The following is a 14,381-nucleotide window of genomic DNA, read 5'->3' as shown; positions in this document are numbered from 1 at the left end:
AATAAAAGATTCATAAATAATTTATATAATACAGCATGAACCCCTAAGAGGACACCATGGGCACTTTTTGGACAATCTTAACAGAGCTGTCATTGAATTTTTGACTCCCAAATGTCAGGACATCTTTAAAGAGTTTCTCAAGTACCAGTCGGTCTTGCTTTGAGGATACAATGGCATTAAACTACAGACCACAATGTCGTCATGCCAGTGGAATTTGCAACCCGTTTGAAAATGTATCATCTGTCACTGCATCTCATGGGACAACAGATAAAACTGCAGGATGGGGTGCTTTAAAACGAGACTGGCTGGAGCGATGTCTTTGGGGGCATCTGGTTACAACTTATGGCTCCTCCAGAGGTTCTGCTCAGCAGCGTGGGACCCCTAATGTGAAGAACGATGGTAACAAAGGTCGTGAAGGACAAAAAGAGCTGTCGAGAATGCCAGAGCTTTAACAGATGTGTCCAGAGAGGGAGGAATTACGACTCAAAACTTTAGAAATGTGGCCCAAATTAGGATTCAAAAGATGCTGTCAGCTAATATGAGATTAGACTTCAACTAGAAGTGAACTATAGTGGGCATAAAATAAATATAATATGATTGCAGACATTTATATATCACAAATATATACACTATGATTAGGGCTGTGCAAAAAATCGAATGCGATTTTCATGCACATCTCACCAGTAAAGATGCTCCTGTAATTAGTAGTATATCTCCAGCACGTGCGTTCGGATCAGGGTTGCCAGGTTTTCACAACAAATCCTGCCCAGTTGCTTCTCAAAACTAGTCCAAAACTAGCCCAATCGCGTTTCCAGGAGGTTCCCCGATAAAAATTGGGTTAAAATATACGTTTTTTAGCAGGGTTGCCTTGGTAAAATTAGCATTTTAGGGGCTAAATATCACGTTATTTTTATTGGGGTCGCTTCGACCCGCGGACATGAAAAACAACCTCAGACTTGGCAACACTGGTTGGCATTTACTACACCGAGCCGTAATTCACTGACAATCTACACAAAATTGATGTTAAAATCGCAGGCGATTCTTTGTCGATTTTGAAAACGATTTTGTGTTAGTTGTCGGTAGACTACGGCTCTGTGTAGTAACTGCCACTCCACCTGTACCAGTGTTGCCAAGTCTGCGATTGTTTTTCATGTCCGCGGTTTGAAGCAACCCCAATACCAATAATGTGATATTTAGCCCCTACAATGCGAATTTTACCAAGGCAACCCTTCCAAATAATTTATATTTTAACCCCGGGAAGCAATTTTTATCTGGGAACCTCCTGGAAACGCGATTGGGCTAGTTTTGGACTAGTTTTTAACGCACGTGCTGGAGATATACTTCTAATCACAGGAGCATCTTTACTGATGAGATGCGCATAAAATGGCATTCGATTTTTTTGCACAGCTCTAACTATGATCCAAGAGTTTAGGGTCAGTATTTTTTATTCTTAATACTTTTATTTAGCAAGGACGATCAAAAGTAAAGACATTTATAATGCTGCAAAAGAGCTATTTAAAAAAAAATGCTGTTCTTCTGATATTTCTATTCATCCAAGAATCCTGAAAAATGTATTATGATTTTCACAAAAATAAGCAGCAGCAAATATTAAGTAACCATTTTCAACACTGATAAGAAGAAGAAATATGTTACTTGAGCACTAAATTAACATAGAAATATTTTTGAAGACTGGAGTAATGGCAGCTGAAAATTCAGCTTTGCCTTCACAGGAATAAAACATATACACACACACAACTTTTTCTTTTTAATGTAGCGTTACAACCTTAAGCTATGAAAGGAATTACTGAGCAAGAGTTCACTGGCAACCAAAATGCATACTGATATATAAGATGTGTTTCTGAGAGGGTAAATTCAATATGCAAAACAATTTTGAGACTACATCAATGTTAGATTTTAATGATAGTCATCAAAACATAAACAAAGCTGTTCATTCCTCTCAGAGATCAAGTTTTATGTTCCAATATTTCTCTCCAATTTTCTCTCTCGCTCTCACTCGGTTACAGTACATTGCTTCTGAAGCAGCCACCCTACGCATGCAAATATGGATTTTAAAAATGCATGGAAACTACAAGCAGGCGACAATCACTCTTCTGTCTATGTCACACAAGATTAAGGGCGAGATGCCTGCAGTCAGAAACAAGAAGCCTCATGGGATAGCGGAGGCCTTCAGTTCCTCTATCTACAGACAACCCTATGTGGAAAAACATTCTTCGGATATGGAGATTTGATTACTTGGCTTCAATGTGATGGCTCCTGCTCTTGTTGATCTGATGACATTAAGTCGTCCCCAAACCAGGACGTTTTTCTTTATAGATTAGGCATTAAAATTTCATAGCAGGCCTCATTAGAGAACAGAGAATCAGTCTGAATAGGTAAAAAAAAAACACAATGACAAGCCAATTTAAATCATCTTTTTAACAAAATCAGAGAACTATTACAATTAACATTATTACGGGAAGCAGAAACAAAGATGTTGAGCACTTGTACATCCCTGATCAAATGCAGAACACAACAGGAATTAATGATTTCCAGAGCAATAAATTACTTCAAAGGGTGATTTGATATGCTGCTTCTCGAAGTCACGCTTTTAAATTTGCATCTGAATATCTCGAGAGAGAGCTCCTCATATGAAGTAGAAGGTGCAGAACCTCCTGGAGGTTTAGATAATTTTGTATCAGCAGCGAATATCCAAGATAATTTCAACATGGAAACTCCAGAATTGACTATGAACATGTTTTAATGTTTTAGAGATAATTATTATTACTGCAAAAATGTCCAAAAACAACATTTAATCTACTGAGATGGGATAGGGCTATTAAGAAGATTAAATAATCAAGAAGAATCACGCTCAGGTTTTATTCTGCTTGGATCTTAAACTTGTTCAAGAAAGAGAGGGGATGATTAACAATCATTATTGTAAAGCATCAGAATAATTCTTAACAATCCTGACATGTTTCATCTTTCTTCTGTTGGTCTAAGTATATATTTATATATTTTGGGTAAGAATTAATTGTCCTACCCTTATAAATGATGAACAAAACTCACAATTAAATTTAATAAACATGCACTCTAAAAATAATGGGGTGTAATAATATTAACAGTAATATAAAAATTACATAAATAGTCTTTAAGAAAAGTATGTTATGATGTGTTCACACTAGACGCATCTTGCGCGAGTAAATTGCGCTATTCGCACGTAGTTGGACGCTTGAACATTTTGAGTTTATTCGCTGCATTCATGCGTGAAATAAACTTCACAACAGTCGCGAATTCACATCATGGAAGGGGCCTCTGCCAGTTGAGTTCACGCAACATTGTGACTTCAACCACCATTTATTCTGATAATTTTCAAAATATTACTGTTATCATGTCAAAACAAAGATGTTGAAATGTAGTTTAAGTATATCAGGCGAGAATGTAGTTGTTTTAAACTCAAATATGCTGTTTATTTATAATGACAGCACCCATTTAAAAAAAAAAAAAAAAAATCGCAGATTTTGGAGACGATCAGCTCCATGCGATCAGCGGGAACTCTGTTCTCATGTTACCAACGAGAGCACACTCAACTCGGCTTAGTCCTTCTGACATTTGCAGCTGGCTCTAAAGTGTTCTAGTAGTTTAGTGGTTAAACATATTATAATTCATTTTTGGGTAAATCTAACAGGTAATCTTTGGTCTTTATTCAAATAATCTATTAATATGTTAAAATGAAAATAAAAATAAAAAGAGGCAATACTGTTTGATATAATATTTTGTTTCATTGTACACTTTATTCGCGTCTGGTGTGAACTCACCATAAGTCTTTAAAAAAGGTTTCTTAAGACTGTCTAGTTGTCTCTCAGACAACCCACCCACTAGTTGACAAAAACATGTAATAAAAAAAGACAGGTAACAAAAGTGAGGTGAGGCATAGAGACAGGGTCAAGGAGCTAGGTGTGTTTTGCTTCGGCTTGTCAGATGCTTGTCATCCTCTGACGACCCACCGCACACTCACCGTCCATCCCAACAGGAGATATGACACAAAACCACCCCTGAAATACCAGGACTGGATTTACAAAAAACAACACTGAGTTGACACCTCACAAAAAAGGCAGTGGGAAAAATGTCCTTGTTGGCAAGAGGCTGCACATGAAGTATTTTCTTTGCTGTGGCCCCTTCACCCAACTGCTGATTTCTAACCTTTAGCTTGAGAAAAAAGCCTCTTTGGACTCAATTATCAAATTAAGTGGAATTTAGAGTAAAGTTTTCATTGCGATCAACAGAACGCCCATGAAGCTCTACTTAGGCTGACCTCAAAGCTACATCATCACAACAGCAGATTAAGACATTACAGAGTGTGCTGGGTTAAAGTATCATAATCATTATCATAAACTGAAGGAGCATTTATCAAATGGTGAAGTATGAAACTTCTGGAACACCAGTGGTAGAAAATAGAGTTGAAATCACTGACACAGCTAATGCTATGTGGGGAAGGAATGACTGCATTACTGTGTATAAAACAGTACAAAGTAACAATAAGTTAATGGGTTCAATTCCTAGATTGAAACACATAGACTGCAATGCAAGTCATTTTAAATGAACTTTTTTTCTTATACTACTGTTCAAAAGTCTGGAATCAGTAAGTTATGCATCTAACTATCAGTTATTATCAGTAAGTTATGTACCTCAAAAAACATATCATGGTTTTTAACATTGATGATAATAATAAATGCTTACTGACCAGCAAATTAGGATTTAAGAATGATTTCTGAAGGATAATGTAACAAAAAATATACATAGTTTTGCTATCACATGAATAAATCTATTTATAAACAGAAATGTAGTTATTTTAAAATGTGGTATTTCATAATATTACTATTTTAATATAATGTTGATTTAATAAATGCTTCCTTGATGAGTATAAGAGACTTTTTTTTTTACATTTTACAAATTTTACCAACCCCAAACTTTAGAAAGGTAGTATTAAGATAATCAAGGTAATTAGAAAGGAACTCATTACCTGTCAGTCCATCCACTAGACAAACACTTCTACCATTTTCTTCAGAAAACATTTAAAACCTAGTTATTACTGCAATTCTCTTTAGTGCCACTAGTGGTGCAGAAATCCCTGTACCTTTAAAAATGTAAATGTTTTGAAAGATCCAAATCCAAACTTACAAAAGACGTAACTGTGTGACATATAGTTATACAACTGAACATTCTGTCCCTTGGCGGAATGCAGTATCAACTTTGGCTGGCCATTGTTAGGGGATTCGGGGGTTTTACAGCATTCCTGACAGTTTCCAAACAAGGTTACACTGAAATAAGAAACCACAAAATTGCAATGTGACTTCAGGAAATACTCAAAGGAACCAAAGGCTAAAAGCTACAGCCACTGAATATCAGGCCTGTCGTTCACATCTCAAAGTAAATCTCATCACTGTCACAAGTAAACACAAAAAGAGACGAACTCGACTGGCTCCTGAGGTACCAAAAATCAACTGCTTGGTGTTTGATGTTCAAATCCACAGGCAGCAACGCTTAAAGGGATCCACCTTAACTTTGATTTGTTTGTTGTTTGTTTAGTGGACTCTACCAGTTTAAAACCATCATCTTTGATCATGAAAAACCGCACGGGGGTGGCAGGGATGTTTTAGAATGGGAGAAGAAAAAAAACTGGCACCACATCTAAGGACGTCATCCTTTTATTTTTCTCTCTGGAGTTATAAAAACCCAAAGGATGAGTTAAGAGTGGAGATCAGTCACCGCCAGGTATAGGTGTGCCCAAGACCTGTCACATTACACAAGATGAGTCAGGACTTGAAGAATGAGATCAGAGAGTTACTACAATGACCACATGGCTCGTGATTTGTGGCGGCGTTCTACCAGCTGCTCGGTTTTACTACGAAAACAACAAAAACAAAGCTGCTCTTAACTAAGAAAGAACAGCGTTCATCACATAGACAGCACCAATCAGGATGCCTTTCATTAGCCATGTGTAATGCAGAACTCTGTCAGAAGGGTACACGCACCAGGAATTTGTCTTTGTACAAGCTGCTAGCGGATACGATGACAATCACGTCACAGTTTCTGCATGCACACAGAGCTAAGACTTCAAAAAGCGCTTGAGGCTTCAGGAACAAAGAGACAGATTGTAAACAATATCTCTGTTATTCTGTTGTACTCTATTTGCACATAAACAAATCTGCCCCCAGGTACCCAGTGTAATTTACATCCAACACTTGGATTTTAAACCACCCTTTCAAATACAACAATAAACTCTGCATTTCATTTATTTCTTGAGGCAGATCCAAAGTGACATTTTACCCCTATTGACTTTTAGATTAAAACTCATGATTTTGGTGTCAATCTGATTTAGGAGATTGATTGCATATGATTTTTGGCCAGTGTGAAGTCCATGTTCCACAAAAAGAGAAAAAAAAATAAGATTAAATTAAGTAATTCACTTATTAATCCAAAATTACATCATGTCTATTTTTAGCAACAATTATTTTTAAAAATCCAGCAAAAATACTTGCTATATATACAGTTACAGTCATAATACATATGATTTTGGTCATACCACACACCCCTGCTGGTTACTATGACGCACTACTATGGCTGAAGTTAAATGTGTACACACATACACCATGCAAAACCAAGCTACAACTCAGAGTAGGAGGCGAGCCAGAGAGGCCAGACACAGGCTCTGTCCCTACTGTAACGTGTGGAGTGAAGACTTCGTGCAAATGCCAACCGCTTGCCACAAGAAAGACAGCTCCACGGTCTATGGGTTAAATGTCCTCTGAAGCCACAGAAAGCCTATTAGTCTCAGAATGAACATTCATAAACACTTGCAGAAGTCAGAAGGCCATCTAAACAGTACAGAGCGAAGTTAACAGTATGCATTAGAAATATCCAAATTCCACTTAAATAAAACTAGCATCTGATACCCGTGTTTCAACATGCTTTTTGGCATATAAAAGCACACGTGATTGATGAACCTGTTTCAAGTACTCTATCCCTGCTCACTGTTCCTGCTCAATTAAAACTTCAAAGACGGCACATCAAACGCAATAAATTTACAGAGCGCCCATCTGTCCGCCTTCACTCGCACTGCGTTCAACCGCTACCTCAGCCTCTTAGACCTTGTATCCATTTCATTGTTAAATGCACTTTAAGAGCCCTGATTTTAACTTGCGCAAAGACGTCAATTATAGCTACTTAACCTTTTCTCCATTTCTATAACTTCAAAAATGACTTGAAGAATGAGCTGGCTTCTTAACTCTAAGATTTCTTTAAACATTGCATGCCTATCCAAGTTCTTCCCCCCTGTTTTCCCCAAGTCATCTATGCACTAATATTCATCTATGCATCAATTCAAAGGTGCACAGTCTGTTATTCAGCATGCTAATCATCAAGATGGTTCTGGCACCTTGTAATAACTGAATTAGCAAAACTTAAACTCATTATTTGATTTCTAATAAATGCTACTGAACTTTTTATTCAATAAAAAATCCTGAAAATAATAATATAAATGAATGAATTAATAAAACAATTAAGCAGCACAAATGTTTCCAACATTTTTTCTGAAGGATTGTGACAACACTGGAAAGACTGCTAAAATTAAGCTTTTTCATAAAAGGTATACATTGCATTTTAGCATATATTAATAGTTAAATTGTAATCATATTTTAATATTTGACTGTACTTATGATCAAATATATCAAGCAGAAGTGGATCAAATCTAGTCAGAAACGTGAACTATACACGCCTCTATTTGATGCAGGCATATCAGAAAAAGGTTAGAAATCAATCATGAAATGGCCTATTAGATAATCTGAATGTTTGAAGGCATTTATGTCCAACCTGAGAAGCAAATATTTGCTTGTTTGTTTCTGTACCATATAGGCCTCAGGTAAAAAAAAAAAAAAAAAAAAAAAAAGGCCACCAGCATGTGACACATTGAGGTTGAGAAAATAGAACAACGCAAAGAGCAAAAGCACTGCAGAGATGCCAATAAGGAGGAAAAAGGTCCAAGTGTACGATGATATGATCTTGATGTTAAAAACAGGTCATCATGTGAACTCAGCCCAGTGGTGTGAGTGATTGTGACCTTCAACAAACTGCAAGCCGCGTCTGGGTATTGGTCAAGAAGCCACAGGCCTTAAAACAAGCTGATGTAACAATCTTCAATTTGGCTAATACTCCTGAGTCACGAAGAGCATAACTGCACAGAACGTACTCCGCTTGGAGCAGAAAGCTGATTACAAATGGAGCAAACCAGAGTGTATGCAACGCGTGCCTCTCGCTCTCTATTTCTTCTCATTCTAGCTTGGCAAATGTTTTCATCTGAAAAACATCAGAGAGGCACAGCTAATCTGGCCTAATGTATTTTTTAGATACACAGCAGGAGTGGAATGCAAAAGACTCTACAATTGGCTCACTTAAGTGCTGATTTCTTTTCTTTCCCTCTAAACTAACGACAAAGTGCACAGTGAGAGCACATATCGAGTGCTTGTGTCCCGGGTTTGTGTAACACACAATGAAACTCTGCTGGGCATTGCGGGACTCACTGAAGTCAAGCCAACACTGCAATGAGACTTCATCCATCTAGCTGTAAACAACCAAAACAATAGAAAAATCAACAGACCGCCAAGAAGGCAATTACTCTGACTGGAATGCCTGTGCAGAGTCGAGGTTAAGTACCAAAACTAGCGGGTAAAACATTTCTAACCATCTACAACTGGATCTGTGTGGTCTGCCCTGGGCCTGCATCAACACATCTAGCCAAACTCTGGTCATCACCTTTTTTAGATGTCAGATGTCTACTTGTGCAATCATGAATTTTAAACCACGGTAAAAGCTTCAATGCAAGTACATTTTTATTAGTGTGCAAGTAAAGGGCATTGCTAGCCAAATATCTAGATTACGAAAAATAAAAAATAAACAATTCTACACAGCACTCACTCGAATTCCATAAAATTCAGTAGATTGTTTTCAGAAATTACTGATCCATTTTTAGAATTAACTATTAGAAGCTGCAACTTTTAAGGATGATAAAGCACATTTTACCTCCAAATCCTTCTTACTATAATGCTTCTGTAGCTGGCTCACTTATTTTTTATTATTATTCATTACAGCAGTATTCTTTTATCATAGTAACAAAAAGTTAATTACAACAAAAAAAAGAGATAATTTCTTTATTTAAAAAATGCAATACTACAATATATAAAAATTGTTTGTTTTAACAGTTTTTGTTACAGTTACAAAAACATATAAATAAATGAATAATGCTGTAATTAGTCAGCATTGAAATATTAGTGAAACGTTAACAAAAACATTACAGCAGTGAGGTACAATATGCTTTATCCTCATGAAGCAGGGAAATTATTAACCTAAAATTAAGTCTGCAATACAAAAGAAAACTACAACTACACATAGATCTAAAGGTACACAACATCAGACATGCGCAGCTTTTTAATATACACATGCACCCATGTGCGGGCAGTGAAGTGGTCTAACACTTCCTAGCTTGTTCCATCTGGATGTCAGGTCACTTGGCTTCATATGATGTGTTTGGTCCAGTCACATTCTGCTGAGTGTGCCGTTATTTTATGAATGTGCATGGGGTGACTGACCTGATTGATGGAATTAGCTGTACAGGAGGAGAGACACGTTCCGACTGAAGCCATCAAAAAAGTGACAGGGTCAAAGGGCACCGGAGCCATTGCATAGCCAGCAGCTGCCGTCGTAACCACAAGAGCTATGGACAAAAAGAAAGCGCAAGGTTACAAACTAGCTTATTGATTTCGTTAAAAGGGCAACTGCAGTTTCTGCAAAAATGAAGAAAAGAAGAGTGTCTGTTATTCATCCCCTAAACTAACAATTAAGAATAAATCTAAGAAGAGTCAAACGAAAGTTAGCTAGATGTCATTAGGCTATTAGACAACAACAAATGCTATGCTATCATATCACTTAAAGTCAAAAGTATAACTTCCAGCATATTATGCAAGTTAATTATGCAGAACCAATAAGTGGAACGCTTATCACATACAATATTATTATTTCCTGAAAAAGCTAAAGAAAATTTAAAAGGGTTAAAACTACGTACTTCATGAGCAGAGACTATTTTTTTAAATGATTATTATCTAATCATTAGTCAGTGTTTCTTTTCGAGTAAGCATCACATTTACATTTCCATGAACTTCATTATTAGCTTTGTTTACTCCATAAGTAACTACATATTGCTTAATTATGCAATATGACTTTCATTTATTCAAAATACATAAAACATATACCTGTTAATTTAAGTTTGGAGAGCCGTGCGTAAATCCCTGGTAAATCACTGTATTCAACCTTTAACTCTTTCCATTGCCGGGCTTCCAAGCGGGCTGCCCTGGCTGCTTCTGGTTCAGTGGGGTCACATGGTGGCACCACAGTACCTGGTTCAGGCTTTAAGGCTGGTATCTGCTGAACCTGACTAACCACCGAATCATCTCGCTCGTCCAGCACAGAGACAACATGCTCCTGCTTGGGTCTCGCTCTCTGGCAGAGACCGCCGCTGCTCTTCACAAACTGGGGGAAGAGGGAAGAAATATGGCTATGACATTTGATGGATTTCAATTTAATCAGTTCATTCTGTCAAAATTAGGGCTTCACAATAAAACGCATGAACAACAGCTCTGTGTAGTTAATGCTGCTCCATGTGGAAGCTTGCAGGTGATGGAGATTTACCACTAATTACTGACAAGATGCGCATTAAATATTGCATGCCATTTATCATGCAGCCCTAGTTAAAATGGGAAGATATAGGGAATTTGAATTTGCATAATGCAATTTGCAATAATTTAAGGAATAACTGATTAAAAGAATATGACAGAAATATTATTCCCCTGCAAAAGTATTATAAGAAAGTTGTCTCAAAAAATGCAAGATAATAATTAGTATATCAATAATGTCTATATATAGCTCATTTTAGATCTGAATCGCCTTGGCCAGTAATACTGGTCATGCATCCATAAAGGCAGCACTTCTCAGCCTCGTATACCTGTCTCTTCAGAAAGCAGAGATGCTGGAACGTGATCCATTCTGCTTGATTTTTCCTGCAGAGCTGAATGAGACTCCTGGCACTCGTCAGACTCCTAGCCGCATTTCCAATAAGCTTCTGCTGCACGCTGACACCAACCAAACCTTCAACAACACAATACATTAATTCATACTGAGAAAAAAAGAAAAAAAAAGTCAAAGCTGGTCATACCTGCCTTTTTAACTTTATATATGTGTATAGCAACATACATTTTGGAGCAATTTTGTAAAGTGAGAAAAATTTGTTTTGGAGTCAGACCATGTAATTATATGAATGTGAAACTTTTCGATTAGAAATAACAACTGCTTCTCTATCACTATGGCAACTCCACTCAATTTACTAGATATCTGACAACTTCATAGTGAAATCATGCCAAATAACACGTCATCATATCATAACTGACACCTTTAACACTCATGTGGACACAATTTTTTTCTAATATAAACAATATTTGCACGACAATCTCTCTCTCTCACACACACACACACACTTAGACCTATATCTATCTATATACATACATATGTATATATGTATATATATATATATATATATATATATATATATATATATATATACACACACACACACAAATATATATATACATACGCATGTATATAACGTTACATGATTATACAATGGGAAATGTAAGTCAAATGATTTATCGCAAGCAATATGCACAAATCAGAGTAGATAAATACTGTATATCTATGTTAATGCATGTATCTACGGGATTCATTTTAAAACCGGATCACGTCGTGTAAACGGTGGTGTTATTTTAAGGTCATGCTGCTGCAGTAGAGCTCCAGTGGCTAGGCTAACCGGCTAGCAAAATGGCAAAATACCAGCACGGCTCGAGCGAAAGCACACATATGCCTCATTAACATGATATAGTTATTAATACCATCGCATGGAAGGCATTTCCAGACTCCCGTCAGTCTACTACATGATGTTTTGTACATGTTCGACCGGATGCGGCTGTGTCCCCTTCACGTACTGCAGCGCGCCATCTTGACCTCGCTGTCGGAACAGAAGTGTTTCCTGTGACGTATGTCCTGCTGGAAAGCACGAGCACGCACAAAAAGCTAAGCACAGTGTGAGCATTTTGAGTTACATTGGATTGCTTTCTGATTTAACTGATTCTTATCGTAACCTTTTTAGAAATATTATTGTAAAGTAACAATAAAAATGTGCAAAAGCTCTACTGTATGTGTCTTAAATAACTTTAAAATTAAGAAAAAAATACTTTTTATGTACAAATGGATAAAATAAATAAAATATATGGGCTATAATGTAAAATTTAAAAATAAAATTTTGGGGGGATGGTCTACAGATGAGCTACCAAGACCTGCAATGCTCTTCTATTTTAATGCATGTCTTGTATGTGATTCATAAATTCGAATACCGATACTGTAGTTTGCGACATCTGATAACCCTTTTAAAAAAGAAAAAAAAGGAAAGATGATTCGGCCTACTTTGTAAAAGCAACACAGATGATGTTTATATTGTCTGTTAAAGATCTCCTAATAAGATATCCATTTTATCAGTAACTACACATTTCTTGATGATCTTGAACATCTTCCTCCAGTATTAAAGGCCTGATGATTGAAACCCGCTATCCAAACCCATTTCCCTGATTCATCTCATTCATTACGACCACTTCCTGGCCAGCCCTCCCATCTTCTCCTAGCAGATTACATGATCTAATCTCACCCCACTATCCAGAGCTCTGATGAATGTCATCAATGCCCAGCGGTACGTTCTAACAGCTCTATTCGGCTCCCACAGACAGGAGTTGTGCAACAAGATGGGATTGCAGCTTTGACCCTGTGAACTTTTTTGAGAGTGGTTTGATTCGAGTTGCATGCTATTGTGTTGGTAGGTTTTGTCTGACTTGAAATCACACTATAAGAAAATAATAAATCAGAATGCAGCACTTTACAATAGTGCAGCTGATTTTTGTGTACATGTACTGTTTTTTGTGTAGTTTGGTTTTCTATTAATGTAATTATATAATGTTGTGCATATGTGTACATACAATACATATCTTGACCCAATATGCTCAAACCAGTGCCCTAAAAACACAGTATACACACAAAAACACAATCATACAAAAAACAATTTGAAGTTTAATTTGTAGATATTGCCAGGATTTTGGAATAATTAGATTTCACTATGCAATCATAACTAAATAACAGACAAAATGTCCTGCTATCTATATATATATATATATATATATATATATATATATATATATATATATATATATATATATATATATATATATATATATATATATATATATATATATATATATATATATATTCTAAACAAGTGATAATTCTTAATAATAATAATAATAATAATAATAATTCTTAATTCTTTATTAGTGATGTATATATGTAACTAATAAAAAGAATACAAGTATATAAAATCTTTTTTTTTTTCTTTTTTTTTAATCAGGATTGGTATGTCTTACATAATTAAAATAAGTCTAAAATATTCACTGTTGTAAGATATAAGGTCATTATAGCCTGTAATTGAATTAATATATATATATATATATATATATATATATATATATTCAGGCTCTTTTTTATTATAAATGAAGTAATAATAATAAACTATTCAAATATATCAGGTAATATATCTCTGTGCAAAAAGCTGTTTGACCTTTCGTGATGAAATACAGAAAAAAAGCAGGGTAATTCAGTTGGATTCATTGTTGTTTTTCTCCACGATTTGGAGCAGTCCATGTAATCTGATTCCCCAAGAATAACATCATTTGCGTGCTTGTTGACAATGCATTGAATGGAAAAAAAATTATTATGAGAAAATAAGATCAGAAAATTGTTTGTTTATTATAATGGATGTCCACATTGACAAATCTGATTGGACACTTGCAATTATCAGCGAGAAATATTCATCATTTATGAGAAGAGACTGCAGAATGTATGTCAAAACATTATTGACATTATTTGCTTTATACATTCAACTCGAGTTGACTGTGACTTGCCTTCGCAAAGACAATAGGGTAAACATGTGGTAATGGTTCTCACTGTGTCCTCAAGTGCCATTTGTAACCAAGGATGCTAATCAAGAATGCTCACACTCTTCGTTCTTCTATAGTGCTGCCCTCAGCCTTCAGAATAGACACCTACAATGACTATTGTCATATAGAAGTGTGTGATAATTGAATTAGATGCTCCATAGGGTAAAGACTATAGATATGGGGAGGTCATAAAGCTAGACATGCCTCCACATCCTGCTAAGCACAAGGTTTTCAGCTTTGACC

The 14,381-nt window shown here is 36.0% G+C and overlaps 1 protein-coding gene across 1 annotated transcript in view; it reads right to left on the bottom strand.

Moving 5' to 3' along the window:
- The window catches only part of LOC132122454 (protoheme IX farnesyltransferase, mitochondrial), a 42,929-nt gene extending 30,866 nt beyond the window's left edge, over positions 1 to 12,063 (bottom strand). The window contains exons 1-4 of the mRNA XM_059532728.1: positions 11,991 to 12,063; positions 11,051 to 11,193; positions 10,302 to 10,578; positions 9,642 to 9,766 (exon numbers count right to left, since the gene is read on the bottom strand). Coding sequence (XP_059388711.1) covers positions 9,642 to 9,766; positions 10,302 to 10,578; positions 11,051 to 11,193; positions 11,991 to 12,048 — 603 coding nt within the window. The 5' untranslated portion in view covers positions 12,049 to 12,063. The remainder of the gene's footprint in view (positions 1 to 9,641; positions 9,767 to 10,301; positions 10,579 to 11,050; positions 11,194 to 11,990) is intronic.
- Between the last annotated feature and the right edge of the window lie 2,318 nt (positions 12,064 to 14,381).

The sequence above is a fragment of the Carassius carassius genome, chromosome 40 (assembly GCF_963082965.1).
Source record: "Carassius carassius chromosome 40, fCarCar2.1, whole genome shotgun sequence".
NCBI lineage: Eukaryota > Metazoa > Chordata > Actinopteri > Cypriniformes > Cyprinidae > Carassius > Carassius carassius.
Note: the sequence above shows the minus strand (reverse complement) of the source record. Positions and strands in the feature narration are given on the sequence as shown.